The sequence below is a fragment of the Denticeps clupeoides genome, chromosome 20 (assembly GCF_900700375.1).
Source record: "Denticeps clupeoides chromosome 20, fDenClu1.1, whole genome shotgun sequence".
NCBI lineage: Eukaryota > Metazoa > Chordata > Actinopteri > Clupeiformes > Denticipitidae > Denticeps > Denticeps clupeoides.
Window position 1 is genome coordinate 400,627 of NC_041726.1, and position 25,163 is coordinate 425,789.

The 25,163-nt window shown below is 41.7% G+C and overlaps 6 protein-coding genes across 10 annotated transcripts; 3 read left to right on the forward strand and 3 right to left on the reverse strand.

Annotated features, from left to right (window-relative positions):
• The first annotated feature begins 257 nt into the window (after positions 1 to 257).
• LOC114770580 (spindle pole body component 110-like) lies at positions 258 to 2,299 on the forward strand. The gene is made up of 3 exons (XM_028964617.1): positions 258 to 1,215; positions 1,298 to 1,338; positions 1,430 to 2,299. The coding sequence occupies exons 1-3, from the start codon at positions 258 to 260 to the stop codon at positions 2,219 to 2,221; spliced, it is 1,791 nt and encodes a 596-aa protein (XP_028820450.1). The 3' UTR covers positions 2,222 to 2,299.
• A 1,307-nt stretch (positions 2,300 to 3,606) lies between these two features.
• LOC114770151 (cingulin-like) lies at positions 3,607 to 6,500 on the forward strand. The gene has a single exon (XM_028963802.1). The coding sequence runs from the start codon at positions 3,615 to 3,617 to the stop codon at positions 6,471 to 6,473; it is 2,859 nt and encodes a 952-aa protein (XP_028819635.1). The 5' UTR covers positions 3,607 to 3,614; the 3' UTR covers positions 6,474 to 6,500.
• Positions 6,467 to 10,000, forward strand: LOC114770152 (uncharacterized protein PF11_0207-like). Its single transcript, XM_028963803.1, has 2 exons — positions 6,467 to 8,868; positions 9,321 to 10,000. Exons 1-2 carry the CDS (start codon positions 6,479 to 6,481, stop codon positions 9,322 to 9,324), a joined length of 2,394 nt encoding a protein of 797 aa, XP_028819636.1. The 5' UTR covers positions 6,467 to 6,478; the 3' UTR covers positions 9,325 to 10,000.
• Positions 9,998 to 15,374, reverse strand: lypla2 (lysophospholipase 2). Of its 4 annotated transcripts, none has more exons than XM_028963804.1 (10): positions 15,307 to 15,374; positions 14,173 to 14,445; positions 14,052 to 14,083; positions 13,915 to 13,980; positions 13,602 to 13,649; positions 13,412 to 13,482; positions 13,257 to 13,330; positions 13,076 to 13,177; positions 12,388 to 12,564; positions 9,998 to 11,664 (listed from the first exon to the last, which is right to left on the reverse strand). In XM_028963804.1, exons 2-10 carry the CDS (start codon positions 14,248 to 14,250, stop codon positions 11,614 to 11,616), a joined length of 699 nt encoding a protein of 232 aa, XP_028819637.1. In that variant the 5' UTR covers positions 14,251 to 14,445; positions 15,307 to 15,374; the 3' UTR covers positions 9,998 to 11,613. The 4 variants fall into 4 exon arrangements, with proteins under 4 accessions (XP_028819637.1, XP_028819640.1, XP_028819639.1 ...); XM_028963807.1 differs by having other exon boundaries at positions 14,173 to 14,265; positions 15,307 to 15,358; XM_028963806.1 differs by lacking the exon at positions 15,307 to 15,374 and adding an exon at positions 15,143 to 15,299.
• A 123-nt stretch (positions 15,375 to 15,497) lies between these two features.
• Positions 15,498 to 17,533, reverse strand: pithd1 (PITH (C-terminal proteasome-interacting domain of thioredoxin-like) domain containing 1). The gene is made up of 6 exons (XM_028963808.1): positions 17,239 to 17,533; positions 17,111 to 17,154; positions 16,341 to 16,418; positions 16,152 to 16,256; positions 15,888 to 15,996; positions 15,498 to 15,801 (listed from the first exon to the last, which is right to left on the reverse strand). The coding sequence occupies exons 1-6, from the start codon at positions 17,458 to 17,460 to the stop codon at positions 15,700 to 15,702; spliced, it is 660 nt and encodes a 219-aa protein (XP_028819641.1). The 5' UTR covers positions 17,461 to 17,533; the 3' UTR covers positions 15,498 to 15,699.
• A 617-nt stretch (positions 17,534 to 18,150) lies between these two features.
• eloa (elongin A) lies at positions 18,151 to 24,852 on the reverse strand. 2 transcript variants are annotated; one of them, XM_028964023.1, is made up of 12 exons: positions 24,749 to 24,852; positions 23,818 to 23,874; positions 23,208 to 23,320; positions 22,639 to 23,111; positions 22,233 to 22,543; positions 20,642 to 20,747; positions 20,393 to 20,545; positions 19,956 to 20,053; positions 19,634 to 19,814; positions 19,399 to 19,534; positions 19,175 to 19,311; positions 18,151 to 19,074 (listed from the first exon to the last, which is right to left on the reverse strand). In XM_028964023.1, the coding sequence occupies exons 1-12, from the start codon at positions 24,818 to 24,820 to the stop codon at positions 19,013 to 19,015; spliced, it is 1,899 nt and encodes a 632-aa protein (XP_028819856.1). In that variant the 5' UTR covers positions 24,821 to 24,852; the 3' UTR covers positions 18,151 to 19,012. The 2 variants fall into 2 exon arrangements, with proteins under 2 accessions (XP_028819856.1, XP_028819855.1); XM_028964022.1 differs by having other exon boundaries at positions 19,175 to 19,314.
• Between the last annotated feature and the right edge of the window lie 311 nt (positions 24,853 to 25,163).

Consider the following 25,163-nt stretch of genomic DNA (forward strand, 5'->3'; position numbering starts at 1 on the left):
CATTCAAAAAGAGAAAGATCACCTGGCTCAGAAGAAGGATGAGGTTGATCAACAAAAGAAAATGGTGGATGATTTGATTGAAAGGTACAATAAAGAGAAAGATCAGCTGGAACTGTCTAAATCAAAAATTGCTGAGGAAAAATCAAAAGTAGAAAAAATGATGGAGGACACTTTCCTGTCAGAGAAAGAAGAGCTTGAAAGAAAAAAGAAAGACTTAGAAAAACAGCAAAAGGAAATAATGACTTTACAAAAACGTGATGGACAAAGACAAGAAAGAGTTAGAGCAAAAGAGGTCAGATCTCTCCAAGCAAGTCAAGGAATTTGAGCTCCACAAAGAACGGGTCCAAGATCAAATCAACCAAAATGAGATTGTTAATGTGGATTTACAAAAACAGAGACATGAACTTCAGAACATGAAAGACATCCTTCAGAAAGAAAAGGATGATTTAAATCAAATGAAAGTTGAGCTAAAACAACAAGAGAATGACTTGGAAACATCCAAAGATGATCTACAAATGCAGAGGGATGACATGAAGAACATGCAATACAACCTTCAAAAAGAGAAAGATCACTTGGCTCAGGAGAAGGATGAGGTCGATCAACAAAAGAAAATGGTGGATGATTCGATTGAAAGGTACAATAAAGAGAAAGATCAGCTGGAACTGTCTAAATCAAAAATTGCTGAGGAAAAATCAAAAGTTGAAAAGATGATGGAGGACACTTTCCTCTCAGAGAAAGAAGAGCTTGAAAGAAAAAAGAAAGACTTAGAGAAACAGCAAAAGGAAATAATGACTTGCAAAAACTTGATGGACAAAGACAAGAAAGAGTTAGAAAAACAGAGATCAGATCTCTCCAAACAACTGGATGAAATTGAACTCAACAAGAATTGGGTCCAACAACTAGAGAAATCCAAAATGGATCTTCAAAAACAGAGAAATGAAGTAGACAACATACAATACAGCATTCAGAAAGAGAAGATCCACCTGACTCAGAAGAAGGCGGAAATAGATGAAAAACAGAAACAGGTTGATGATTTGATTAAAATGTACAAGAAAGAGAAAGATCAGCTGGAACTGTCTAGATCAGAAATTGCTGAGGAAAAATCAAAGCATCAGAAAATGATGGAGGACACTTTCCTATCAGAGAAAGAAGAGCTTGAAAGAAAAAAGAAAGACTTAGAAAAACAGCAAGAGGAAATAATGGCTTACAAAAACAGTGATTGACAAAGACAAGAAAGAGTTAGAGCAAAAGAGGTCAGATCTCTCTAAGCAAGTCAAGGAATTTGAGCTCCACAAAGAACGGGTCCAAGATCAAATCAACCAAAATGAGATTGTTAATGTGGATTTACAAAAACAGAGACATGAAATTCAGAACATGAAAGACATCCTTCAGAAAGAAAAGGATGATTTAAATAAAATGAAATGTTGAGCTAAAACAACAAGAGAATGACTTGGAAACATCCAAAGATGATCTACAAAAGCAGAGGGATGACATGAAGAACATGCAATACAGCATTCAAAAAGAGAAAGATCACCTGGCTCAGAAGAAGGATGAGGTTGATCAACAAAAGAAAATGGTGGATGATTTGATTGAAAGGTACAATAAAGAGAAAGATCAGCTGGAACTGTCTAAATCAAAAATTGCTGAGGAAAAATCAAAAGTAGAAAAAATGATGGAGGACACTTTCCTGTCAGAGAAAGAAGAGCTTGAAAGAAAAAAGAAAGACTTAGAAAAGCAGCAAAAGGAAATAATGATTTACAAAAACGTGATTGACAAAGACAAGAAAGAGTTAGAGCAAAAGAGGTCAGATTTCTCCAAGCAAGTCAAGGAATTTGAGCTCCACAAAGAACGGGTCCAAGATCAAATCAACCAAAATGAGATTGTTAATGTGGATTTACAAAAACAGAGACATGAAATTCAGAACATGAAAGACATCCTTCAGAAAGAAAAGGATGATTTAAATCAAATGAAAGTTGAGCTAAAACAACAAGAGAATGACTTGGAAACATCCAAAGATGATCTACAAAAGCAGAGGGATGACATGAAGAACATGCATTACAACCTTCAAAAAGAGAAAGATCACTTGGCTCAGGAGAAGGATGAGGTCGATCAACAAAAGAAAATGGTGGATGATTTGATTGAAAGGTACATAGAGGAGAAAGATCAGCTGGAACTGTCTAAATCAAAAATTGCTGAGGAAAAATCAAACGTTGAAAGATGATGGAGGACACTTTCCTCTCAGAGAAAGAAGAGCTTGAAAGAAAAAAGAAAGACTTAGAGAAACAGCAAAAGGAAATAATGACTTGCAAAAACTTGATGGACCAAGACAAGAAAGAGTTAGAGCAAAAGAGGTCAGATCTCTCTAAGCAAGTCAAGGAATTTGAGCTCCACAAAGAACGGGTCCAAGATCAAATTGACCAAACTGAGATTGTTAATGTGGATTTACAAAAACAGAGACATGAACTTCAGAACATGAAAGTCATCCTTCAGAAAGAAAAGGATGATTTAAATCAAATGAAAGTTGAGCTAAAACAACAAGAGAATTACTTGGACACATCCAAAGATGATCTTCAAAAGCAGAGGGATGACATCAACAACATGCAATACAACCTTCAAAAAGAGAAAGAACAATTGGATCAGAAGAAGGATGAGGTTGATCAACAAAAGAAAATGGTGGATGATTTGATTGAAAGGTACAATAAAGAGAAAGATCAGCTGGAACTGTCTAAATCAAAAATTGCTGAGGAAAAATCAAAAGTAGAAAAAATGATGGAGGACACTTTCCTGTCAGAGAAAGAAGAGCTTGAAAGAAAAAAGAAAGACTTAGAAAAACAGCAAAAGGAAATAATGACTTACAAAAACGTGATTGACAAAGACAAGAAAGAGTTAGAGCAAAAGAGGTCAGATTTCTCCAAGCAAGTCAAGGAATTTGAGCTCCACAAAGAACGGGTCCAAGATCAAATCAACCAAAATGAGATTGTTAATGTGGATTTACAAAAACAGAGACATGAAATTCAGAACATGAAAGACATCCTTCAGAAAGAAAAGGATGATTTAAATAAAATGAAAGTTGAGCTAAAACAACAAGAGAATGACTTGGAAACATCCAAAGATGATCTACAAAAGCAGAGGGATGACATCAAGAACATGCAATTACAACCTTCAAAAAGAGAAAGATCACCTTGGCTCAGAAGAAGGATGAGGTTGATCAACAAAAGAAAATGGTGGATGATTTGATTGAAAGGTACATAGAGAGAAAGATCAGCTGGAACTGTCTAAATCAGAAATTGCTGAGGAAAAATCAAAGCATAAAAAAATGATGGAGGACACTTTCCTGTCAGAGAAAGAAGAGCTTGAAAGAAAAAAGAAAGACTTAGAAAAACAGCAAAAGGAAATAATGACTTACAAAAACTTGATGGACAAAGACAAGAAAGAGTTAGAAAAGCAGAGGTCAGATCTCTCTAAGCAAGTCAAGGAATTTGAGCTCCACAAAGAACGGGTCCAAGATCAAATCGACCAAAATGAGATTGTTAATGTGGATTTACAAAAACAGAGACATGAAATTCAGAACATGAAAGACATCCTTCAGAAAGAAAAGGATTGATTTAAATCAAATGAAAGTTGAGCTAAAACAACAAGAGAATGACTTGGAAACATCCAAAGAAGATCTACAAAAGCAGAGGGATGACATCAAGAACATGCAATACAGCATTCAAAAAGAGAAAGATCACCTGGCTCAGAAGAAGGATGAGGTTGATCAACAAAACAAAATGGTGGATGATTTGATTGAAAGGTACAATAAAGAGAAAGATCAGCTGGAACTGTCTAAATCAAAAATTGCTGAGGAAAAATCAAAAGTAGAAAAAATGATGGAGGACACTTTCCTGTCAGAGAAAGAAGAGCTTGAAAGAAAAAAGAAAGACTTAGAAAAGCAGCAAAAGGAAATAATGATTTACAAAAACGTGATTGACAAAGACAAGAAAGAGTTAGAGCAAAAGAGGTCAGATCTCTCTAAGCAAGTCAAGGAATTTGAGCTCCACAAAGAACGGGTCCAAGATCAAATCAACCAAAATGAGATTGTTAATTTGGATTTACAAAAACAGAGACATGAACTTCAGAACATGAAAGACATCCTTCAGAAAGAAAAGGTTGATTTAAATCAAATGAAAGTTGAGCTAAAACAACAAGAGAATGACTTGGAAACATCCAAAGATGATCTACAAATGCAGAGGGATGACATGAAGAACATGCAATACAACCTTCAAAAAGAGAAAGATCACCTGGCTCAGGAGAAGGATGAGGTCGATCAACAAAAGAAAATGGTGGATGATTTGATTGAAAGGTACAATAAAGAGAAAGATCAGCTGGAACTGTCTAAATCAAAAATTGCTGAGGAAAAATCAAAAGTTGAAAAGATGATGGAGGACACTTTCCTCTCAGAGAAAGAAGAGCTTGAAAGAAAAAAGAAAGACTTAGAGAAACAGCAAAAGGAAATAATGACTTGCAAAAACTTGATGGACAAAGACAAGAAAGAGTTAGAAAAACAGAGATCAGATCTCTCCAAACAACTGGATGAAATTGAACTCAACAAGAATTGGGTCCAACAACTAGAGAAATCCAAAATGGATCTTCAAAAACAGAGAAATGAAGTAGACAACATACAATACAGCATTCAGAAAGAGAAGATCCACCTGACTCAGAAGAAGGCGGAAATAGATGAAAAACAGAAACAGGTTGATGATTTGATTAAAATGTACAAGAAAGAGAAAGATCAGCTGGAACTGTCTAGATCAGAAATTGCTGAGGAAAAATCAAAGCATCAGAAAATGATGGAGGACACTTTCCTATCAGAGAAAGAAGAGCTTGAAAGAAAAAAGAAAGACTTAGAAAAACAGCAAAAGGAAACAATGACTTACAAAAACATGATTGACAAAGACAAGAAAGAGTTAGAGCAAAAGACGTCAGATCTCTCTAAGCAAGTCAAGGAATTTGAGCTCCACAAAGAACGGGTCCAAGATCAAATCAACCAAAATGAGATTGTTAATGTGGATTTACAAAAACAGAGACATGAAATTCAGAACATGAAAGACATCCTTCAGAAAGAAAAGGATGATTTAAATCAAATGAAAGTTGAGCTAAAACAACAAGAGAATGACTTGGAAACATCCAAAGAAGATCTACAAAAGCAGAGGGATGACATCAAGAACATGCAATACAGCATTCAAAAAGAGAAAGATCACCTGGCTCAGAAGAAGGATGAGGTTGATCAACAAAAGAAAATGGTGGATGATTTGATTGAAAGGTACAATAAAGAGAAAGATCAGCTGGAACTGCCTAAATCAAAAATTGCTGAGGAAAAATCAAAAACAGAAAAAATGATGGTGGACACTTTCCTGTCAGAGAAAGAAGAGCTTGAAAGAAAAAAGAAAGACTTAGAAAAGCAGCAAAAGGAAATAATGATTTACAAAAACGTGATTGACAAAGACAAGAAAGAGTTAGAGCAAAAGAGGTCAGATTTCTCCAAGCAAGTCAAGGAATTTGAGCTCTACAAAGAACGGGTCCAAGATCAAATCAACCAAACTGAGATTGTTAATGTGGATTTACAAAAACAGAGACATGAAATTCAGAACATGAAAGATATCCTTCAGAAAGAAAAGGATGATTTAAATCAAATAAAAGTTGAGCTAAAACAACAAGAGAATGACTTGGAAACATCCAAAGATGATCTACAAAAGCAGAGGGATGACATGAAGAACATGCATTACAACCTTCAAAAAGAGAAAGATCACTTGGCTCAGGAGAAGGATGAGGTCGATCAACAAAAGAAAATGGTGGATGATTTGATTGAAAGGTACAATAAAGAGAAAGATCAGCTGGAACTGTCTAAATCAAAAATTGCTGAGGAAAAATCAAAAGTAGAAAAAATGATGGATGACACTTTCCTGTCAGAGAAAGAAGAGCTTGAAAGAAAAAAGAAAGACTTAGAAAAACAGCAAAAGGAATCAATGACTTACAAAAACGTGATTGACAAAGACAAGAAAGAGTTAGAGCAAAAGAGGTCAGATTTCTCCAAGCAAGTCAAGGAATTTGAGCTCCACAAAGAACGGGTCCAAGATCAAATCAACCAAAATGAGATTGTTAATGTGGATTTACAAAAACAGAGACATGAAATTCAGAACATGAAAGACATCCTTCAGAAAGAAAAGGATGATTTAAATCAAATGAAAGTTGAGCTAAAACAACAAGAGAATGACTTGGAAACATCCAAAGATGATCTACAAAAGCAGAGGGATGACATCAAGAACATGCAATACAACCTTCAAAAAGAGAAAGAACACCTGGATCAGAAGAAGGATGAGGTTGATCAACAAAAGAAAATGGTGGATGATTTGATTAAAAGGTACATAGAGGAGAAAGATCAGCTGGAACTGTCTAAATCAGAAATTGCTGAGGAAAAATCAAAGCATAAGTAGAAAAAATGATGGAGGACACTTTCCTGTCAGAGAAAGAAGAGCTTGAAAGAAAAAAGAAAGACTTAGAAAAACAGCAAGAGGAAATAATGGCTTTCAAAAACTTGATGGACCAAGACAAGAAAGAGTTAGAGCAAAAGAGGTCAGATCTCTCTAAGCAAGTCAAAGAATTTGAGCTCCACAAAGAACGGGTCCAAGATCAAATCGACCAAACTGAGATTGTTAATGTGGATTTACAAAAACAGAGACATGAACTTCAGAACATGAAAGACATCCTTCAGAAAGAAAAGGATGATTTAAATCAAATGAAAGTTGAGCTAAAACAACAAGAGAAGGACTTGGAAACATCCAAAGATGATCTACAAAAGCAGAGGGATGACATGAAGAACATGTATTACAACCTTCAAAAAGAGAAAGATCACTTGGCTCAGAAGAAGGATGAGGTTGATCAACAAAAGAAAATGGTGGATGATTTGATTGAAAGGTACAATAAAGAGAAAGATCAGCTGGAACTGTCTAAATCAGAAATTGCTGAGGAAAAATCAAAGCATAAGAAAATGATGGAGGACACTTTCCTGTCAGAGAAAGAAGAGCTTGAAAGAAAAAAGAAAGACTTAGAAAAACAGCAAGAGGAAATAATGGCTTTCAAAATCTTGATAGACCAAGACAAGAAAGAGTTAGAGCAAAAGAGGTCAGATCTCTCTAAGCAAGTCAAGGAATTTGAGCTCCACAAAGAACGGGTCCAAGATCAAATCAACCAAAATGAGATTGTTAATGTGGATTTACAAAAACAGAGACATGAACTTCAGAACATGAAAGACATCCTTCAGAAAGACAAGGATGAGTTAAATCAAATGAAAGTTGAGCTAAAACAACAAGAGAATGACTTGGACACATCCAAAGATGATCTACAAAAGCTGAGAGAAGATGAGAGAAATTCAGTGAAGCAACTCTATGAAGAGCTTGAGAAACAAAGAAAAGATTTTGAAAAAGAAGTCCTGAACTTCAGAAAGGAAGAGTTGGAGTTTATACAATCTGGCATACAGAAACAGAGCTTTGCAGTGCAGAAAAGAATAAAGAGTGAGGATGAGGTCAATGAGAAAATATCACCAGAAGAGGAGATGAAACGAAAAAAGGAAGAGAGTGAAGAAGTTAAATCAATTTTACCTGAGAAGTATTGGTCAAAGATACCAGGAGTTATTGAAGCTATAGAAATAATGACAAGCAGTGAGGATAGAGACAAACGAAAGAAGCTGAAGAAGGACAGTGTAGACACAACACAAGCTTCAACACAGTCATATGGAGTGAAATGTGAGGATGAAGACCAAACAGATGACCAGAATAAAGGGACAACAGCAATGAAAATACCTGAATACTGGATACATTCCACAATGGCAGAACGGGTTAAAGTAGATGTCACTACACAAACAACAAATGAAGAACAGAAACGAGAAAATGTGGAACATCTGAGGCAGTTGCAAGAAGCCTATGAGAGTGAGTGGGATGGGTGTGCACATAATCAATCTGAGATGAAGAACCAGAAGGAAGAGACAGAAAAGATCATGATTATAAGACAGCAAGAAATAAATAAGATGCAACAGATGAGCACAGATGTGAAGCAGTTGATAGAAGAGTTTGAAAAGGGCAGGGGAGATGAATGTTTGCAAAGACTGAAATCTCTCACACTTGATCTTGTGCTGCATGTGCAAGAATCATACCTTGGCTGGCATGATGGTTTGTCAAAGATTGAGGAACAGCCAATGGGCCAGACACCAAAGATGGAAAATGTGAGAATAAAGATGACTTATAGGGAAGAAATTGAAGAGCTGAAAAGGCGGATACATGGAATGCAAGACATCCTGGAGAAACAGTGGAAGGAGATTCAAAGTGAAGAGGTGGAAAAACTTAGGACACACAGACAAATGGAACTGAGAGACGGCATTGAGATGGCAAGTTTCAAAGAAAGGGACATAAACAGAGAGAGTCTCATAGAGAGGGACAGAGAGATCAAACTGTTAAGGGAGCTGCTGGTCAAGGAGATTGAAACATTGAAAGACAATGGCACATACATGGACAATGAAGACATCTGGAGACTCTCCACAGAATTATCCCAGATGAGGACTGTTGACAAAGCTGTGCAGACGCACAGAGAAGGCAAACAGACAGGAACACAGCAGAAGGAAATAGACCAATCTCAACCAAGGTCATCAGAAGAACTGCTGCTGGAAGGCTCATCTTTCAAGTCTGTTGGCCATTTCCAGACAGCCTGCAAAGGGACACAGACCACTGAGACACCTGGAACAGTTCCATGGCGTTTCAGGCTGAGGGGTTGGCTTCGGAGGCACTGCTGCTACTGTTGTCGCAGAGAACTTGAGGATGAATTGGAATTTGAGCAAATGTAAGTAAACAAAGTGAAATTAAATAAGCAGTTAATTATGTGGTCATCACTTGAGACAGCACAGACATTTCATAACTGGGTCAAAATATTTCCACAATCATACATCAGGGGTCAGTTTCTGGTTCATGGACTAAGCCTAGTCCTAGATTAAAAGAGTCTTTGGGTGGGTGGTAGTAGCCTAGTAGGGTACCACACTCGCCTATGAACCAGAAGACCCAGGTTCAAATCCCACTTACTACCATCGTGTCCCTGAGCAAGACACTTAACCCTGAGTGTCTCCAGGGGGGGACTGTCCCTGTAACTATTGACTGTAAGTCGCTCTGGATAAGGGCGTCTTTGGAATAGGACTAGCCTTAAATTCATGAACGGGACACTGACCTATTATATATCACTGTATGTACAGTGAACTACAGTGAGTTTATTTCATCATGAATACCTTCCCTCTATGTTAGATGATGGATGAAGAACAGTTCGTCCCCGAGAGGTCCTAATGTGCAATGACAGCGTACTGGAAGAACTGAGCCCGACCTTCACAGAAGTGATCTATGCCAAAGAGCTTTTCCCTCTCTACAGCACGGGGAAGTGGTTCGAACCACGTTCCGAACGTTGTTCTGCTGATGGTCGCCTTTCAGTGACCGCCACAGGCTGTGGAAAATGTCCTGTAGCTCCAGAGTGGGTGACCAGAGCTACAGCAAAGAGGGATTTCATTCTAAACATTAAAAAAAGAAAGAAATTCTAAAGAATTGAATCAGAAGTTGTGTAAAACTTCCATTAAGGAACCATAGTCAAAATGACACAATTTGATAACAATTTTGGGAACCTGTGCTTGTACATATTTTTACAAATTCATTTTAATGCTTTAATGATTTTACTTTTTCTATTCAATTTCCAGATGAATAAATGCAATTGTATTCTTGTAAGCAATTGTTTCATAAAATAATTACAAATTAATCCTTATTTTTAGAATAACATTTACAAATATAAATATTTTCTGTTTTAAAACCATATATTTATAGAATTTCATTTTGTATGTGATGTATGCTTTATCTTCAACAGCCATTTATTTCAGTTGAGACAGCGCCTATTATGACAAATTGACAGAAAAGACATAAATAAAAGGGAGATGACATCACATCTGAGTTGCATCATTTATTCTATATACAGGTGTCTTGGAAAAAACCAAGTGAAGGACACAACTGTCCCTCACAACACTTTGTAAAAGTAAACAGGCAAGGAAAACAGCTAAATGCAATGAGAAATTAAGAGAAAGGAGGTTTTTAAAAGTCAATCAATAAGAAAAAGGACTTGATTTGATAAGCCCACTGATGCACCCAAAGTCATCGTTTTAGCTGAACATTCAAGCCTTGAGATGAGCCATGAGCATGATCACAACCTGAGAAGGAGATGGAGAACCTACATAAATGAACACAGGGCAATATCATGATGAGATGAGCACAGATCGTACTCCTGAAACGGTCAGTGAGGTATGACAGAGATCACATCTGATCTGAAACTCTCATTTTAAAGATGAACCTCTAACGGCATATACTACATATGGAAGAACGACCTGAGACAAGCAAGTCAACACAAAATGATCACTCAAAAAAAAAACAGCACAACAAAAGTATGAAAGTTCATAAAGCATAACAATATGGGGAAAAGACATTCATCACTTTGAAAACAACAATCAATTAAAATCCATGACCACCATTGAAGAATGTTAAAGAGCCTAATTAAAAGAAGTACAGAACACACAAATTAAAAAGCAGGACACCAAAGCAAACAGACATAAGCAGGTCTGGCAAACAGGTTTAATTCTTACATCACATTCAATTTCCTAATTATTATACATTATCAATTCATTATATGTTACCCATGAACGTGTAATTTATTAACCTTCAAAGACACCTTGTCCCATGATTTACTTAATTTTACAACAGCGCTGTGCATAATTAGCTCTGACCTTCCACCCATGATCAGTTTCATTATGATTTTAACCCCCAAATCCACTCAAACCAAAAGCAGAAAAGTGCTTTGAACGGCGACACTCTGAGAGAAATGAATCCAGGAGTTAAACTGGTACCGACTGGAGTGACAGTGAAAACTGGTGCATCAAAGTCCAATCAGAACCGTTTTAGGTGTCTTTGAGTATTCCACAAGATCATGCTGAATTTAATTGAATGACACATTAAAAGCATAAACTCTGTGCAAAAGACCCACCAAGTTTGACTATTTTAATAAAAAAAAACAATAAAAGCCCGACTTCATGAACACTAATTGCAACCTGTTGATCACTCATTTCTTTTGAATCCTGAATATTTTATTGATTTTGTACAACTCTACTTCAGTACAAGCTGTTGGGGCGTTGAAAGCGTTGTTCAGCTCACTCCAGATCAGCACCAGTACACGGAGTGTGTGGGTAGGACTGGTAACACTGAGCGAGTGTGTGAGGGAGAGGTGGCGGTAATACATTTATTCGCCATTTCATTCGTTTTAATGCACGTTAGAAAGTATAGAATGATGATCTGCATGTACGGACAATTTACGCGCGTGTCTGGAGTCGCGGTACGTACATTTTAAAGTTCACAACTGTGATTGCTAAACGTGTCTGTGACGAGGTGTGTCGTGTGCCCGAGATTGTGACAGTAGGTTTCAATGGGGTAGTCATGGCTGTTTCCTGTTGGTGAATGGCAGGTCAGAGGTGAGAGGTCAGTGTCTAAGGGTCACAGTGGTGTCAAAGTGAGGTCAGATTCGGGGCAACTGTTTCTCAATGAAATCCTTCACAGCAGACATCTCCTGTAATGCAAAGATGGAGATTATTAGGTTAAATAGTCACCATTCCTTCAGCGACATCTCAGTGATAACCTAATAAACTTAATTGTTTTAAAAACTTATGGAATTGTCTGTTGATGCTGTGGATCATGCGTTTGTGTGGTTTGAAAAGTAAAATTATACATGTAATTAGTTCAGACGTTGCTTATTGGTGCCTGTCCCTAGTGATACTCTACCTTTCATCACAGACATCGGTGCTAACCAACTGAAGACAAATACGGAGAAGAGTTTAGGCAGGTCACAACGACTGACGCAACATACTTTGAGGCATTTACCATGCAGCACAATTCCACTGTTACGCTGCGAGAAACTATCCCTCCTAATTGTTTTCGGGATGGTTGCTGAACAAGATGCAAAACTATGAAATGATCGTTTTGCTGTCCATTCTCTTCATAGCCACAACGACAAGTAAAAATCCAGACCAGCATTTTTGAATCCAGTCATGGATGGACTGTCCAGCTGCTGGGTGGAATCAAAATGTACTGATCTGAAAATTCCCACAGCAACAAGGCTTCTTGTGCAATGAGTTTCTACACATTTCCGTGTGCAGTACAAAAGCTTTGTACAGGCCTGAAGACAGTCTGAATACCCCAGATCTACGCTATATGGACACATCCTCAATGGCAATAAATATCTCGGTATGACTCGAGTTACTAGATACCCGGCTTCGCCCTCCACCGAACCCACCTCAGGACAGGAGCTGTGCATGAGGCCTGGATAGGTGCGGAAGGTAATCTTCTGAGGGGAGACAATGGTCTTCAGCTTCTCTGCAGTCATGGAACCAAACTGCACTGGAATCATGGGGTCCATCTCGCCGTGACATTGCAGTATGGGTGTGTCCTTATTCCCACTACCACTCGCCGCCTGGCAGAAAAGATTTATGTTGATTATTATTTTTTAGAAATACAAGATTCAAGATTGGTTTATGGTCAGTACAACAGTATTCACAGTATATACGAAACTAAAATACATGAAGACAGCTACACAAAATTTACATTCTTACAAGATGAGCTGAATATCAGCAACATACTGGAGCAAATTTGTGAAAGAATAAAACGTGAAAACGGCATCTTTGCCAATAAATATTAATATCTGATGTGAAATCAGCAGGTCAGGTTAAGCTGGATCAGGTACAGAGTTCTACAGCTATCGTCAATAGGAGTAAATCACTAATACTTCATTTTATTAATGCCAGCCAGTGCCATTAGTGAAGTGATGTGATCGTCACTTGCGATACACAGCAGCACAGCACACAGTGAAATTTGTCCTCTGCATTTAACCAATCACGCTGAGTGAGCAGTGGGCAGCCATCAAGACAACTTAAGACTAGTGCTCATCTCCCCAACTGGCCATTCCAGTTCTCTCGACGTCCTACCTGTGGGAAGGTCTTGTGAAGAGGTAACCAGCAACTCAGACCGACCACGCCCGCTAGCTGCTGCTGGCAAGTGAGTGCAGTGTAGAGGGAGAGAGCCCCGCCCTGGAGAACACAGAGACGGAGAAAATGTCTGCATGTATACACCGTGAGAGGAGAAATAAAAGCAGGACAGTTCGTGTACCTGAGAAAAGCCGCCTAGAAGCACGCGGTGCGGCGGAATCCCGTTTTTCGCCTCGTGGTCAATGATTGCCTTTACTTTAGGACGAGAAATGGGAGAAGGTGAAAGAACAGAATGTGTGAAGAAGACGTGAAACGTAAGCGTGTGTCGGCGCTCACTGTTCTCCGCTGCTCTCTTGATGCCAGCCTCGTCTTCTGGAGACTCTGGGCTTAATCCCATGAGGTCGAACCTGAACAGAGACGCGAGCGAGAGACTGTGAAAACCACGGACACCCCCAGGCCAGAAAATCCCATCTCTGTCTGCTTCTGAAATATATATATATACACACAGCATATAACCAAAACTCACCACGATGGCATGTTCATCTTCATATTAAGAGTAACAGGGATTCGGGGGCTGAAAAGAGAAGTCGAAAACTGAAATAAGTAAATTAGAATGCATGATGGTGGTAGCCTAGTGAGTAACACACTCTCCTGTGAACCAGAAGACCCAGGTTCAAACCCCACTTACTACCATTGTGTCCCTGAGCAGGACACTTAACCCTGAGTGTCTCCAGGGGGGGACTGTCCCTGTAACTGACTAAGTCGCTCTGGATAAGGGCGTCTGGTAAATGCTGTAAATGTAAATTACAAAATCTGTAAGGAGATTTGCGTGGACTCACGCATGGGGGCAGATGTACTTCACGTACGGCAGCCGAATCGACGTCATGGTGTCTGCCCAACCGTGGCTGCGGGGAGAAAAATGTTATTAACATCCGAGCTTGTCAAAGAACGCGTTTCAATGGCAAACTGAGCTCACCCTGTATCACCCAGCCCATGAAGGAAAATGACCTGAGGCAACGAAATACAACAAAAAAAAAAAAAAAGAGTCAGCAGCAGAAACAGCCACAGCGAGACGGCTGCGGGGGACATGTACTCACGGCGGCGGTCTCCTTCTCCGTCCCAGACACCGTCACGGCTTCGGCGAGCAGCGGAACAGACATGTTGTTGCCACACATACACAGTAAGGGGTGCTGCGGGGACGGTGTTGAAAACGGACAGTTAGGCGCAGGGACAGAGACGTGCAGCTTTTACTAGAGAAGGGACGTTAGTCTCGGCGTTCCAAAGGTGCCGCGGCTTCCAAAAAACACCATGTCAGCCACTTCACCAACTTATTAACGAAAGTGGCTGTGGGCCACTTTTATAACCCAGAGCTAGAAGAATAAAGCAGATTTAGAGTTAGACTGAGATAACCTTCCAAGAGAAACATGCAAAAAATATTACTTCTGCTGTAAAAACCACACTCAAGCAGCATTTACCACAGTGCATTATAAATGTTAGGTGTAGGGCTGAAACAGTCATGTTGTCGGTTGTGGTTAAAACGATATACGGTTATCACGTTTTCTGCATTTTGCATGTAAAGAAGAGACAGTAAAGATGAAACCACCACGCACATCATTCCTGGCAGATGGGTTTGCTTTAGGCTTTAGATTAAAAGTGAGGGAAGTAACGTGAAAGCAGGCTGGAGGGGGAATCACGAGGTCCCGTTATGACTCGTATTAAAACCAACACATGAGCTCTGCTCGGCTTCCGGACTCCATTCATGCTTTACCATCATCATACATATACATACATATAAACTACACGGATCGGATTATATTTAAAGCAGAAGTGCATCCGGGTCTTCCGGGATCATCATCATCATCAATATTTAAATAATAATACGGGGTCGGTCGCGTCCTGCCTCCTCGTTTCATCGCCGTTCCCGGTTCCCAGCCACCCCCGTCCGCCCCACGATACCCGCCGAGCCCCGGAACATCGAGCCGCTTGTCCTGCGGCCCTCGGGACGCGGGGACGCTACGTTTGCAGACACATGACGGCAGGGCCGCCAGCTTAAACTCGGTCGGCTACCGCTAACGACGCATCCTCACAACGAGCCCGGCTGCGTGTCGCGCCCGTCCGGCTCCGCTCCGCCGTTCGAGCCGGTAGGCGGCCGGGAGTTGAAACGCCTCGGCCGGCGACGCGGTGCTATAAAACCGCGGGCCGCTCGGTTTTTATTCAGCGAGGAGACTCACCGCGTTCTGTCCAGGTCACAACGGAACTTCCGCCGCTGCGGCTGATGATGCCGGTGAAGGGGCGGGGCTTCGCTGCGGTGACGTAGTCCAGGCCACGCCCTTTCGAAGTTTTCAGATTATTTTGGACTGTTTCTTAATAGTTAATATCAATGAAATTATGATTTCACACTAGTAACACCACACGTTCTTCCGAAATGATCATTTTAATTATGCATTATGTAAATAGATGTCAAAACTAAAATACACATTTCACCTCCTTCAATTTACTGTCACACAATAAGTGCTACAATTGGTGCAAAACACCCCAAGATTCAGTAAGATCCTTGACAACAATAAAGGATCGCATGCACTCCATTATTATCCTCCTCAAAAAGATGTATTCTGTTCATTGTTTCATGAGATGAAGTGGGTCTGCGGAGTGATGGTTTCCACTTTGTGATCAGCTGGACTGGCTGCAGCCTCATAGTTGCAAATGGTCACTTCATGTCGATGAGCCTGAGTGACGCAGGAAACAGACATGCCCATTCAATAATGTAATAGCTGTTCACAGCTACATTAACATCAAATTAAAAGCACTTTACCTCCGTGTACTCTCCCCGCAGCCCAATATAGTACACCCGAGTCGACTCCGCCCCAAAGTTCCGTGAGATATGTATTGAAAGATGCTGCACGTTTGAAAAACGGGCAATCCTAAAACAGAAACAGGATTAAAATGAATTTAGAAATGTGTATCATCTTGAACAAATACTAACAGCATAACATTGCTTTACATGCTTTATATTGTATGCTAGGGATTGTGCACTGTAACAGATGTCATGCATGTGTGCAAATGTCAACTTTCTTACTTTATGGGATACTCCAGCTCAGCTAAGGAATCTCTGTTCAGACGAAAGGCTTGATCTGGTTCTCGCTGTGTGTCATCAAAAGACATCTGAGGTATATTCTTGTACCTGAATTATATACATATACAGTAAATAGCATGTACTAGTGCTCTTCTGCAGAAAAGCCCAGATGGTAAACGATGCTTCACTCACAGTCTCATCTCTGCTGGATGAGAATCATCGTCCTCTCCTGAAATGATAATGCCCTTCAGTTTCACACTGCCAGTAAACCTACAGGAATAAGAAGCACGTCTCATCTACCACAGTGCAGTAGATTGTAAAAATTGTAGAAAGGCCACCAGACAGGCAGTGTTAGTGTAAGTGGCTGGTAGTAGCCTAGTGGGTAACACACTCGCCTATGAACCAGGAGACCCAGGTTCCCTGAGCAGGACACTTAACCCTGAGTGTCTCCAGGGGGGGGGACTGTCCCTGTAACTACTGACTGTAAGTCGCTCTGGATAAGGGCGTCTGGTAAATGCTGGAAATGTAACATTCACGACTCAGGCTAGTCCTGATTAGCCTGAAATTTTGGTCCTTATCAGGACCAATAATCAGATGCAGGTTTCTTTCATGAGCTGCATTCTGCATCCAGACCTAATAAACATCCGCAACGTTCTTCTGAACTCCCTCATACCTCCCGTCCTTGTTACTACTGAAGATCTCCCATATGCACCCCCCTCACATGTATACCCACCTTTTTCTGTTTTCCATCTACATGCCTATAATGCAATCAATGTTGGCAAACCCTTGGATCAGGACTCACCCTCAACTGAGCCTTAAGGTCTGGAAATATATGTGACAGTGCAGGACACTTAACCCTGAGTGTCTCCAGGGGGGGACTGTCCCTGTAACTACTGATTGTAAGGCGCTCTGGATAAGGACGTCTGGTAAATGCTGGAAATGGAAATGTCGTGTTCTCTCACGGGATGTTGAACAGCAGCTCTTCATCTGCGTCGCTCTCCACGAACTGGAGAAGAGATGAAAAGAGAAACTGTCGTTCAGAGAAACAGAACAGACTCCAGGAGGAGCGACAGCGGGACTCGGTGACGACCTTTTCCCGGTCGGCGCGCTGCTCCCACGGCTTGAACACCAGCTTCCCGTCGCCCTCCCTGCTTTCGTTCAGGCACCGCAGCTTCTCCAGGTCGATGCGGCTGTACAAGCCGAACTCCAGGCCCCGTTCCGCCGGTTCGTGCTCGCACTCGCAGCAGCCGTGCTGGTGTCCGCCGTGTCCGCCGTGTCCACCGTGTCCACCGTGTCCACCGTGTCCCGACATGTCGCCAGCAGCAGGAGACGTGAAGGTTCTACCACGTGTGGCGCTCCAGGAACCTGTCAAATGGGGGCAACAGAGCAGGCGACGTTCTGATTGGCCAGCACCCGATCCAATCAGAAAACACCTTGTTCAGACCCAACGCGCTCCAACAGCCAAGCGTTGAAATTTTTGAAAAAAAAAAAAAACTTTATTTACAACACTTCTGGCAGTTTCGCCAATATAACAGAGTTAATACAATAATATAAATAAGACATTTAAATGGGTGTTTTACTTAACTTTAGCTCAATCGTTATTCTCATGTAAGCAAAACTTGATTTATTTCCCATGTTCGCATTACAAAGTTAACTAAATGTAGGAAGCTCTGTAAGGTTTGTTAAAAAAAAAATTAGCACAGAGTTGCTTTGCTGAAGGTCAAATAAGAGACAATTAAACACCACTACGGGGGGGAAAAAACTAGTATGATTACATAATGTAAGTAGATCACTAATTTAAAAAAAAAAGAAAATCGCAAGAATTATGAAAAAAAGCAGTGTGCAATTGAGCGGCCAAGCCCTATAAAACACACTTACCTCTATAAACATATTTATTTATCGAATATATATATATAACAAATATCATTAAATGACATTTTTTGTTGAATATTTTCACTACCATACAGAGTGATCAAATATAAATACAAGACGAGCACAAAGATGGGGTGCATGTCAATTTTATTAAGAATGTTCGTGACATTTATTAAAATCTATTAAAATGTATTAATTTTTTTTGATCCACTTCTGTTAGGGGCCAGGTTCAGGTCCCAAGTTTTAAATAAATAATAAAATGAAGAGTTCCATCCTTATTCTCTCATTCTCACTCAACCATTTGTTTTAAAGCATGTGTCCCTACAGCAACACTTATATTACAGACTGACCCAGAGCAGCGCTCCAAGGATCACATCCCAAAACGATTCATCCTTTCCCAATTCGATGAATCAATTCCTGTATGAAATGTATCCCAACTCAGTGATATCTGTTCCAGGTCAACAGCAGTGTAGGTTGAAGTAGGGGTACAGCAGGAGCAGAATTGGAAAACACTGATTAAAATAACCATAAGAACTCAGCAATGAGCATGGTTTCTAAAAAGAAGGGAAAAAAAAGAACACTGCCCCATGTCTAAAAACACAATGCGATATTAACAATGAACATAATGTAAAGCTTTGATACCACTGCCCAGTTGTAGTGTCAGCTTGACAGTGTGATAAAAAGTGAAAGACAAAGGACCACACTAAACAGAAGCTGAGTTTTGTGTAAACTGTTTGGTGTGAACCTATGTGTTCACTGTGAGAATGAGAAATATTGTAGTGGCATATTTAAAACACGTAAAAGCATAAAAAGGTCAAAGACATTATGTTGGGTTGGAAGGGGCAATTAAGTTGTCCTATGACATAAAATAAAGCTCAAAAAAAAAAAAAAAAAAAAAAGCATCCTTTTACTCCAACTTTTCTTCCTCACTCACAACATTCATTCATTCATTCATTCATTTCATTCATCCATTCATTCGGTCTCATTCCCCCTTATCGGCGAGAGAATCTGTTCTTGAATGCTTTGATTGTTTTGGCCATCATTGGAGCAATTTCTAGTAGAAAAAGAAATAGGGTTAAACATATTGCAACAAGTATAAAACGTAATTCACAAAAGTGCAACCTTTAAGATACTTAGTCTTTTCCAAAACTCACTTTTGACCTGGGGTTTGTCTCTGGGACTGGGACCAGCCCCACTACTGCTTGGTGCAAAGGAGCATGAAGGTTCAGAACGTGAAGCTTCAGAGACATGCTCTGAACTGGACTGGGCATTGTAGGGTACAATAGTCTTACTTCTGAAGGAAAGAAATGATCATAAATAAACATCAAAAAATTATAAAAATATACTGCATGACTGTGAGCGACCTGCATTTACTCACTTAAAAGGAACAGGAACTACAGAGCTTGTCGCAGAGCTGGGAGCAGCGCCCTTAGTACCGAATTTCTCCTGGCGACGACGTATATCACGTGGTGGCTTAACAGCCGAATTCACAAATGCCATTTTAACCTGCCTGCCTGTTGGAGAACAAATCATAAGTAAAACAGTCAAAACACATCCGATAAAATCATTAGTTTACTATAAAACAAGCACACGTGCATGTCCTGGGAGGATACCTTTAGGCCGGTTTGCATGTGCAGAGGAGATGTTCTGCGTGAGCATTCGCAGCCTCTCCTCCCTCTGATCGTGCAGGCGGAGGTACATTTCCCGCCAAGACTCATATTCCTGGGGCTCCTCGCGTTTAAAGTCCCTTTGACAGTGCCGCATCCACAGTTCATCCGTTTCCTGCACAAAGTACTTGAGAAAGATTGCACTAATGCATATTAAGTTAACCCACAGAAGAACAACAATCACGGGTACAACTCTCATGAAATCCATTTACATGTTCATGTATATCATCATATCAGTGACACAAAATAGTAAGAATGCATGTGTTACCGGGTTGCACTGTTCAATGCGGTACAACTGCTCCGGAGTGCACCGCTCCAGTACTGGCTCAAGAATCTCGAAAGGAACACCTCCTACCTCGTCAATAGCTGCGAAAACACGCATTTGTAGAAAAACTATGGTGCTTTTTTTAAAGGACAGGATTCGGAGTTAGCCAAACAGATTCCCTGAAAAGGTGACAAATCGGGAAACATATTTATGCTGTTGAGCTTAAAAAAATATGTAAAAAGTCGCTCTGTGCGTCATCGCTGTAAAAGGCCCCAATGCAACCTTGGAATACAGCAAATGCCCAACTGGAACGGTATTCTGATATGCTTAAACCGCCTTATCCTGACAAAGAACTGATTAAAGCATTCATAAAAGGTACGTAGATGCACCATTCAATTCCTAGAATTATATGGTCATAATTAGCAAACAACGAGACTCACAGTTTATGTTGTTCTGAAGAACTCGAATGCACTGTTCATACAGTGTCATCATTTTTGGCAGGTACGACGTCTTCGAGCCAGAGTACACGACCATTTTCGAATTGAACCGTCGTCCTGTGAAACCAGCATCCTCTTCATCATAAGACACGGGAACTGCGAAGCAAAAAAAGGTGATGAGTATTTCACTACGGAACAGCAGACACCGTATTGAGAAGAGTCCAACGGTCATCAGTGTTGGAGACGCTGCACCTTTGCGTCTCTGCGGGGACACGGGGTCGATGGAGGGCAGAGGTCTGTAGTTGGGCTGGATGGCTGGGAGGGGGATATCAGGCAGAACTGAGACCACATCATCCACCTGCACGCACATGGAAAAAAATACAACCTTTAAAAATGATATTTGCAACCAGGACAAAAGAAAATAACTGTGGCTTCCTTTTCCGGCATTTATCAGACACAGTAGTGACAAGGACAGTCCCCCTGGAGACACTCAGGGTTAAGTGTCTCGCTCAGGGACACGATGGTTCATAGGTGAGTTACCCACTAGCTACTACAATCCCACAATAGTTTGACAACACTTTTTTGTAATACTGACAATATTCATATTACAATTTGAGTAAAACTAATGAATTTGTTTTTGAGTTTATATTTACATTTACATTTATGTCATTTGGCAGACGCCCTTATCCAGAGCGACTTACAACGTGCTTTCAAGTTACCATCGATGAAGAGATCAATTCCGGTTCACTAGGACCCCAACTATGAATACATCTATTTAATTCACTCTGTTGTAGATTCTGTACACAAAGTTCGACAACAAAGTTCGACAACACAATTTAATCTAAATCTAAAGAGGAAGGTGTTGAGCTGCCGTGTGAAGGTGCTCAGTGACTGAGCTGGAAGTTCATTCCACCACCGAGGGGCCAAGACGGAGAAGAGTCTAGATGAGCGTCTTCCTTTTACCTTCAGAGATGGAGGGACCAGGCGAGCAGTACTGGAGGCTCGGAGTATACCAGGTGCAGTGCGAGGTGTAATAAGGGCTGTGAGGTAGGATGGTGCTACTCCATGTTTGGCTTTGTAGGCCAGCATCAGTATTTAGAACCTGATGCGTGCAGCTACTGGGAGCCGGTGGAGGAACGTAGCAGAGGGGCGGTATGGGAGAATTTGGGAATATATCAATCTGAGTGTCCCCTAATCTGACGTCTCTTTCCAAAATTTTGCCTTGGTGCAGAATTACAGCCACTTGGATCCAGTTCCACAGTGAGATCTCCCAGGACGTCCTGTTTCGGTGTCTGTAGCTTTAAATGCTAATGAGGAGGAGAGAGGCGGGACGAGGAGGAGAGCAGCCTATAGAAGTTGAGGGGACATTCGCGGAAATGACATCATCAACACCATTCACCAACCGCAATGTTTGGTGAAGACAGGAAGTCTGTCTGCACCAAACATTCCCCTTTCCGCTTATGACATCATAAGGGGACAAATACCAGATCTGACTGTCTGATCTGCCCCTCTCTGGATGGTGAAGTAGAACAACCAAAACACTCTTTACACCTATCACCATTTCTAGCCACTTCAGGACAATAGACAGGCTTGGGAACTCGGATTAATGTTAAATAACCTTACAAGGTGAGGTTTCCACCTTGTAAGGTAGGGGTACAGTCTCTTACAGTAATGTGCCTCCAATTTTTCATATCATTTTTGGATTTTTGGAGTGGATCAGGAGAATCAATGGAGAACTTCTTTTTCACCCCCCTGGAGCACAAAGTCAGAATTCCATCTAGCAATTATAAACACAGAGCTTGGCAGATGGGTACGAGAACATGCCACTGGTGTTTAATCTCACCTTCCTACTACGCTTCTCAGGCATTGGAGGACTCGATACTGGAGGCTCGGGATACTTGGTCGCCTCAGAACGTTTCTTGCTGCCAACCCCATTAGTCTTAGTTTTGCTGGGCTTGGAAGGTGCTGCCGTGGTGGGGGTTACTTTTGGTTGCGCAGAGTGTGAGGACCGATGAGGTTTCTTTTTCTTTTTGGAAGAGATGGGAGCATCGTAGGTGAGGAAGGACTCGAAAGACATAGTAGGAGCCTCGAAGCGCTCTTCCTCTTCATCATCCGCAGCCTGGGAGGTTCGTGGCTCGTCCCTTTTTGTCTTGCCTGAAATACATATTATTAACGTCATCGTATGTGATGATTCACTCTGCCATAAGGCATTTACACAGACGTTTACGTGCCATTACAAGCACACTTACCTTCGCTCCCGTCTTTCTTCTCCTTTTTGCTTTCATGCACGTTTGAGCGGCGATTGTGTTTAGATGATTTGTGGTCGTCCCGCTTCGCCCCACCGCTGGCCCCCTGGGCGTGGCGCTTCTTCATCTGCTCGTTATCATGGCCGCTGGGTATGCCCTGGCCCCTGCCTGGGTCTTTGTGCGATACTCTGTGCTCTTTGCGGGGAGGGCTAGGCTCCGGTTCCTCCTCTGGCGGGCTCTCGTACTCTTCCGATTCGTAGCCATGTGCTCTGCTGTGGCCGTGGGGGTTATAACTATGTGGAGGTGAGGGCGAGTAACTGTGGTGGTACCCTCCCTGCTCCTCTTCCTCCTCAAACTCTTCTTCTGGCTCCTTCGCGTATGACGTTTTTTCTGGCGAAGGGTCTCTGGCTCTTTTGCGACCCTGAACGGCATCGCCTGCGCGTGACTGGGACTGTCCTTCTTTTGTGCTAGGAGGTCTGTGAAGAAGGAAATATCATGCATCATGCTGGTGACACAAATAATAAGTTCTATAAGTAATGCAAAACAAGACTGCCCAAAGCTGCACTACCCACCTATCAGCAGACTGGGGTACTAGTTTCTTCCATTTGGCCACCAGGGTTTTGGCCACCTCTCCCGCAATGTCATGTTTACGCAGGGAATTTACGCTTTTTCCAACACCCGTTTCCTTTCAAAGGGCAGAAAAAGAGTACATCACCGATCAGATATGTGGAGCAGGTACTCGTGTCCGCAGTTTCACTACAGCACCGGCCAAAGCAGACACAGCCTTGTTGTTTCAGTAGAACGATGCCTCAGTAAGGCACGTCGATCTTTTAAATATACCTAAAGTGCTGAGCAAAGTGTTTAACGTCCCATTAAAGCAGGAAAGATTCGAACCGGCAACCGTCTGATTACGGGGCCATGGTGGCCTAGAGGTTAAGGAAGCGGCCCCGTAATCAGAAGGTTCCCGATTCGAATCCTGAGCCACCAAGGTGCCACTGAGCAAAGCACCGTCCCCACACACTGCTCCCCGGGCGCCTGTCATGGCTGCCCACTGCTCACTCAGGGTGATGGTTAAATACAGAGGACAAATTTGACTGTGTGCACCGTGTGCAGCGCTGCTGTGTATCACAATGACAATCACATCACTTTACACTTAAATACAAAAAGAAAAACACATCTTACCACTAAAATGTCCACGGTCATAGGCAAGTCCCCCAGCCTTTTTAGGGTCTTCAGCAGCTTGAACATTCAGAACAAAACATCACCGTAAGGATGGACCCAGCACAGTGAATACAAACTTGTTCAGGTGCACAAAGATGCCGAGTATTATTATTATTCAGTTATAACTTTTCACAGTGAGTACTGCATCAGTTCCACCACTCAGAAACATGAGAGTAGGCCTACTGAGCTACTTTACACAGGTGTGTATTTTGTTCTTAAAAATGAATATTTGGTCCACGTGGAAGATGTGATGAATCGAGGCTAAACTAACAGCAGAGGCAAATCGCAGAGTCTAGAAGGTGCCCACGTTCCACAGGATCACGTTTGGAGAACAAGAGGTTGTTGAGGAATTAAATGAATCAACATGCCCATAGATTATACGATCAGCATGTTCGGTCTTCCGTCTAGTTCATTTCATCGCTTGGGTTTGCACTACTCTCAGTGACGTACAGTTGATGTCCGTTTAGATGTGCGGCAGTCAGGCAGTCAGTGATAAATAGTGTTCATATCAACAATAAAATTGTCCACTAGTTAAATCAGCCCACACTGTTTCTGGGGCTCTACAGCTCTGACGTCAGCAGAGTCGAGGCTTGACGTCACCCGTGAATGGACGTAGCAGGAAAATACGAGTTCGCGCTGGCCCGTGTTTACATGGTGAAAGTTGCCTTTCTTGGTTCCTCTGTGGTCGTGGTGGCGGGTTCTTTAAACCCAGCGCCAGAACACCGAACAACGCAAACTGTACACAAGCCTTCAGGCCTGGTCGGTGTCCTCGGCGCCGCGGCTGACGTCTCAAACCAGCCAGCCCGCAGGCGAGCGTAAATCTGCCTACGTGGAGTCTCCAGTCCGGTCGTGACGTGACCCGAAAACACGCTCGACCCCGCCGGAAACGCACCTTCCTGGGCTCCTGGTTGTCCGACAGCCGCGACTGCAGCCGCTCCACCACCTCCAGCAGCTCCTCCGCCATGTTTACCACTGGCAGGGAGGCTCATCTAAGATCCCGGAAGCTGCTTCAGCGCAGCGAGCGGAAGAGACACGCCCCCCCGGGCCGCGCACCAATCAGCGCGCAGCTGGCCCGGAGATCCCGGGAAGCGTCGGTTGCGTCACCGGCGGGGTCAAGTTAAAAATAGGAGCTCCGAGGAGCAGGTGGTCAGCAGTAGAATAACACAATATTTTATATTAATTTAATAACGACATGTGATGGAGCCCTGACAATAAAATGACAGTAAACCTGAATAATATAAATTAATTATCAAACTGAAAAAGCTATACAAAATTAAAACAATGAACATACCAACATATTAACATAC

Excerpts from the sequence above, each read along its gene's own strand:
- LOC114770580 (XM_028964617.1), top strand. The coding sequence starts at position 258 with ATGGACAAAGACAAGAAAGAGTTAGAGCAAAAGAGGTCAGATCTCTCC. Across the intron at positions 1,216-1,297 it reads AATAATGGCTTACAAAAACA|AACGGGTCCAAGATCAAATC; the intron begins GTGATTGACAAA and ends AGCTCCACAAAG. Across the intron at positions 1,339-1,429 it reads ACCAAAATGAGATTGTTAAT|CTAAAACAACAAGAGAATGA; the intron begins GTGGATTTACAA and ends TGAAATGTTGAG.
- LOC114770151 (XM_028963802.1), top strand. The coding sequence starts at position 3,615 with ATGAAAGTTGAGCTAAAACAACAAGAGAATGACTTGGAAACATCCAAA.
- LOC114770152 (XM_028963803.1), top strand. The coding sequence starts at position 6,479 with ATGATGGAGGACACTTTCCTGTCAGAGAAAGAAGAGCTTGAAAGAAAA.
- lypla2 (XM_028963804.1), bottom strand. The coding sequence starts at position 14,250 with ATGTGTGGCAACAACATGTCTGTTCCGCTGCTCGCCGAAGCCGTGACG. Across the intron at positions 13,331-13,411 it reads CAAGAGAGCAGCGGAGAACA|TAAAGGCAATCATTGACCAC; the intron begins GTGAGCGCCGAC and ends CTCGTCCTAAAG. Across the intron at positions 12,565-13,075 it reads TTCACAAGACCTTCCCACAG|GCGGCGAGTGGTAGTGGGAA; the intron begins GTAGGACGTCGA and ends CTTTTCTGCCAG.
- pithd1 (XM_028963808.1), bottom strand. The coding sequence starts at position 17,460 with ATGTCGGGACACGGTGGACACGGTGGACACGGTGGACACGGCGGACAC. Across the intron at positions 16,419-17,110 it reads GAGCTGCTGTTCAACATCCC|GTTTACTGGCAGTGTGAAAC; the intron begins GTGAGAGAACAC and ends TTATTCCTGTAG. Across the intron at positions 15,997-16,151 it reads GAGCTGGAGTATCCCATAAA|GATTGCCCGTTTTTCAAACG; the intron begins GTAAGAAAGTTG and ends TTTCTGTTTTAG.
- eloa (XM_028964022.1), bottom strand. The coding sequence starts at position 24,820 with ATGGCGGAGGAGCTGCTGGAGGTGGTGGAGCGGCTGCAGTCGCGGCTG. Across the intron at positions 23,112-23,207 it reads GTACCCCAGTCTGCTGATAG|ACCTCCTAGCACAAAAGAAG; the intron begins GTGGGTAGTGCA and ends CCTTCTTCACAG. Across the intron at positions 20,054-20,392 it reads TCTTCAGAACAACATAAACT|CTATTGACGAGGTAGGAGGT; the intron begins GTGAGTCTCGTT and ends GTGTTTTCGCAG.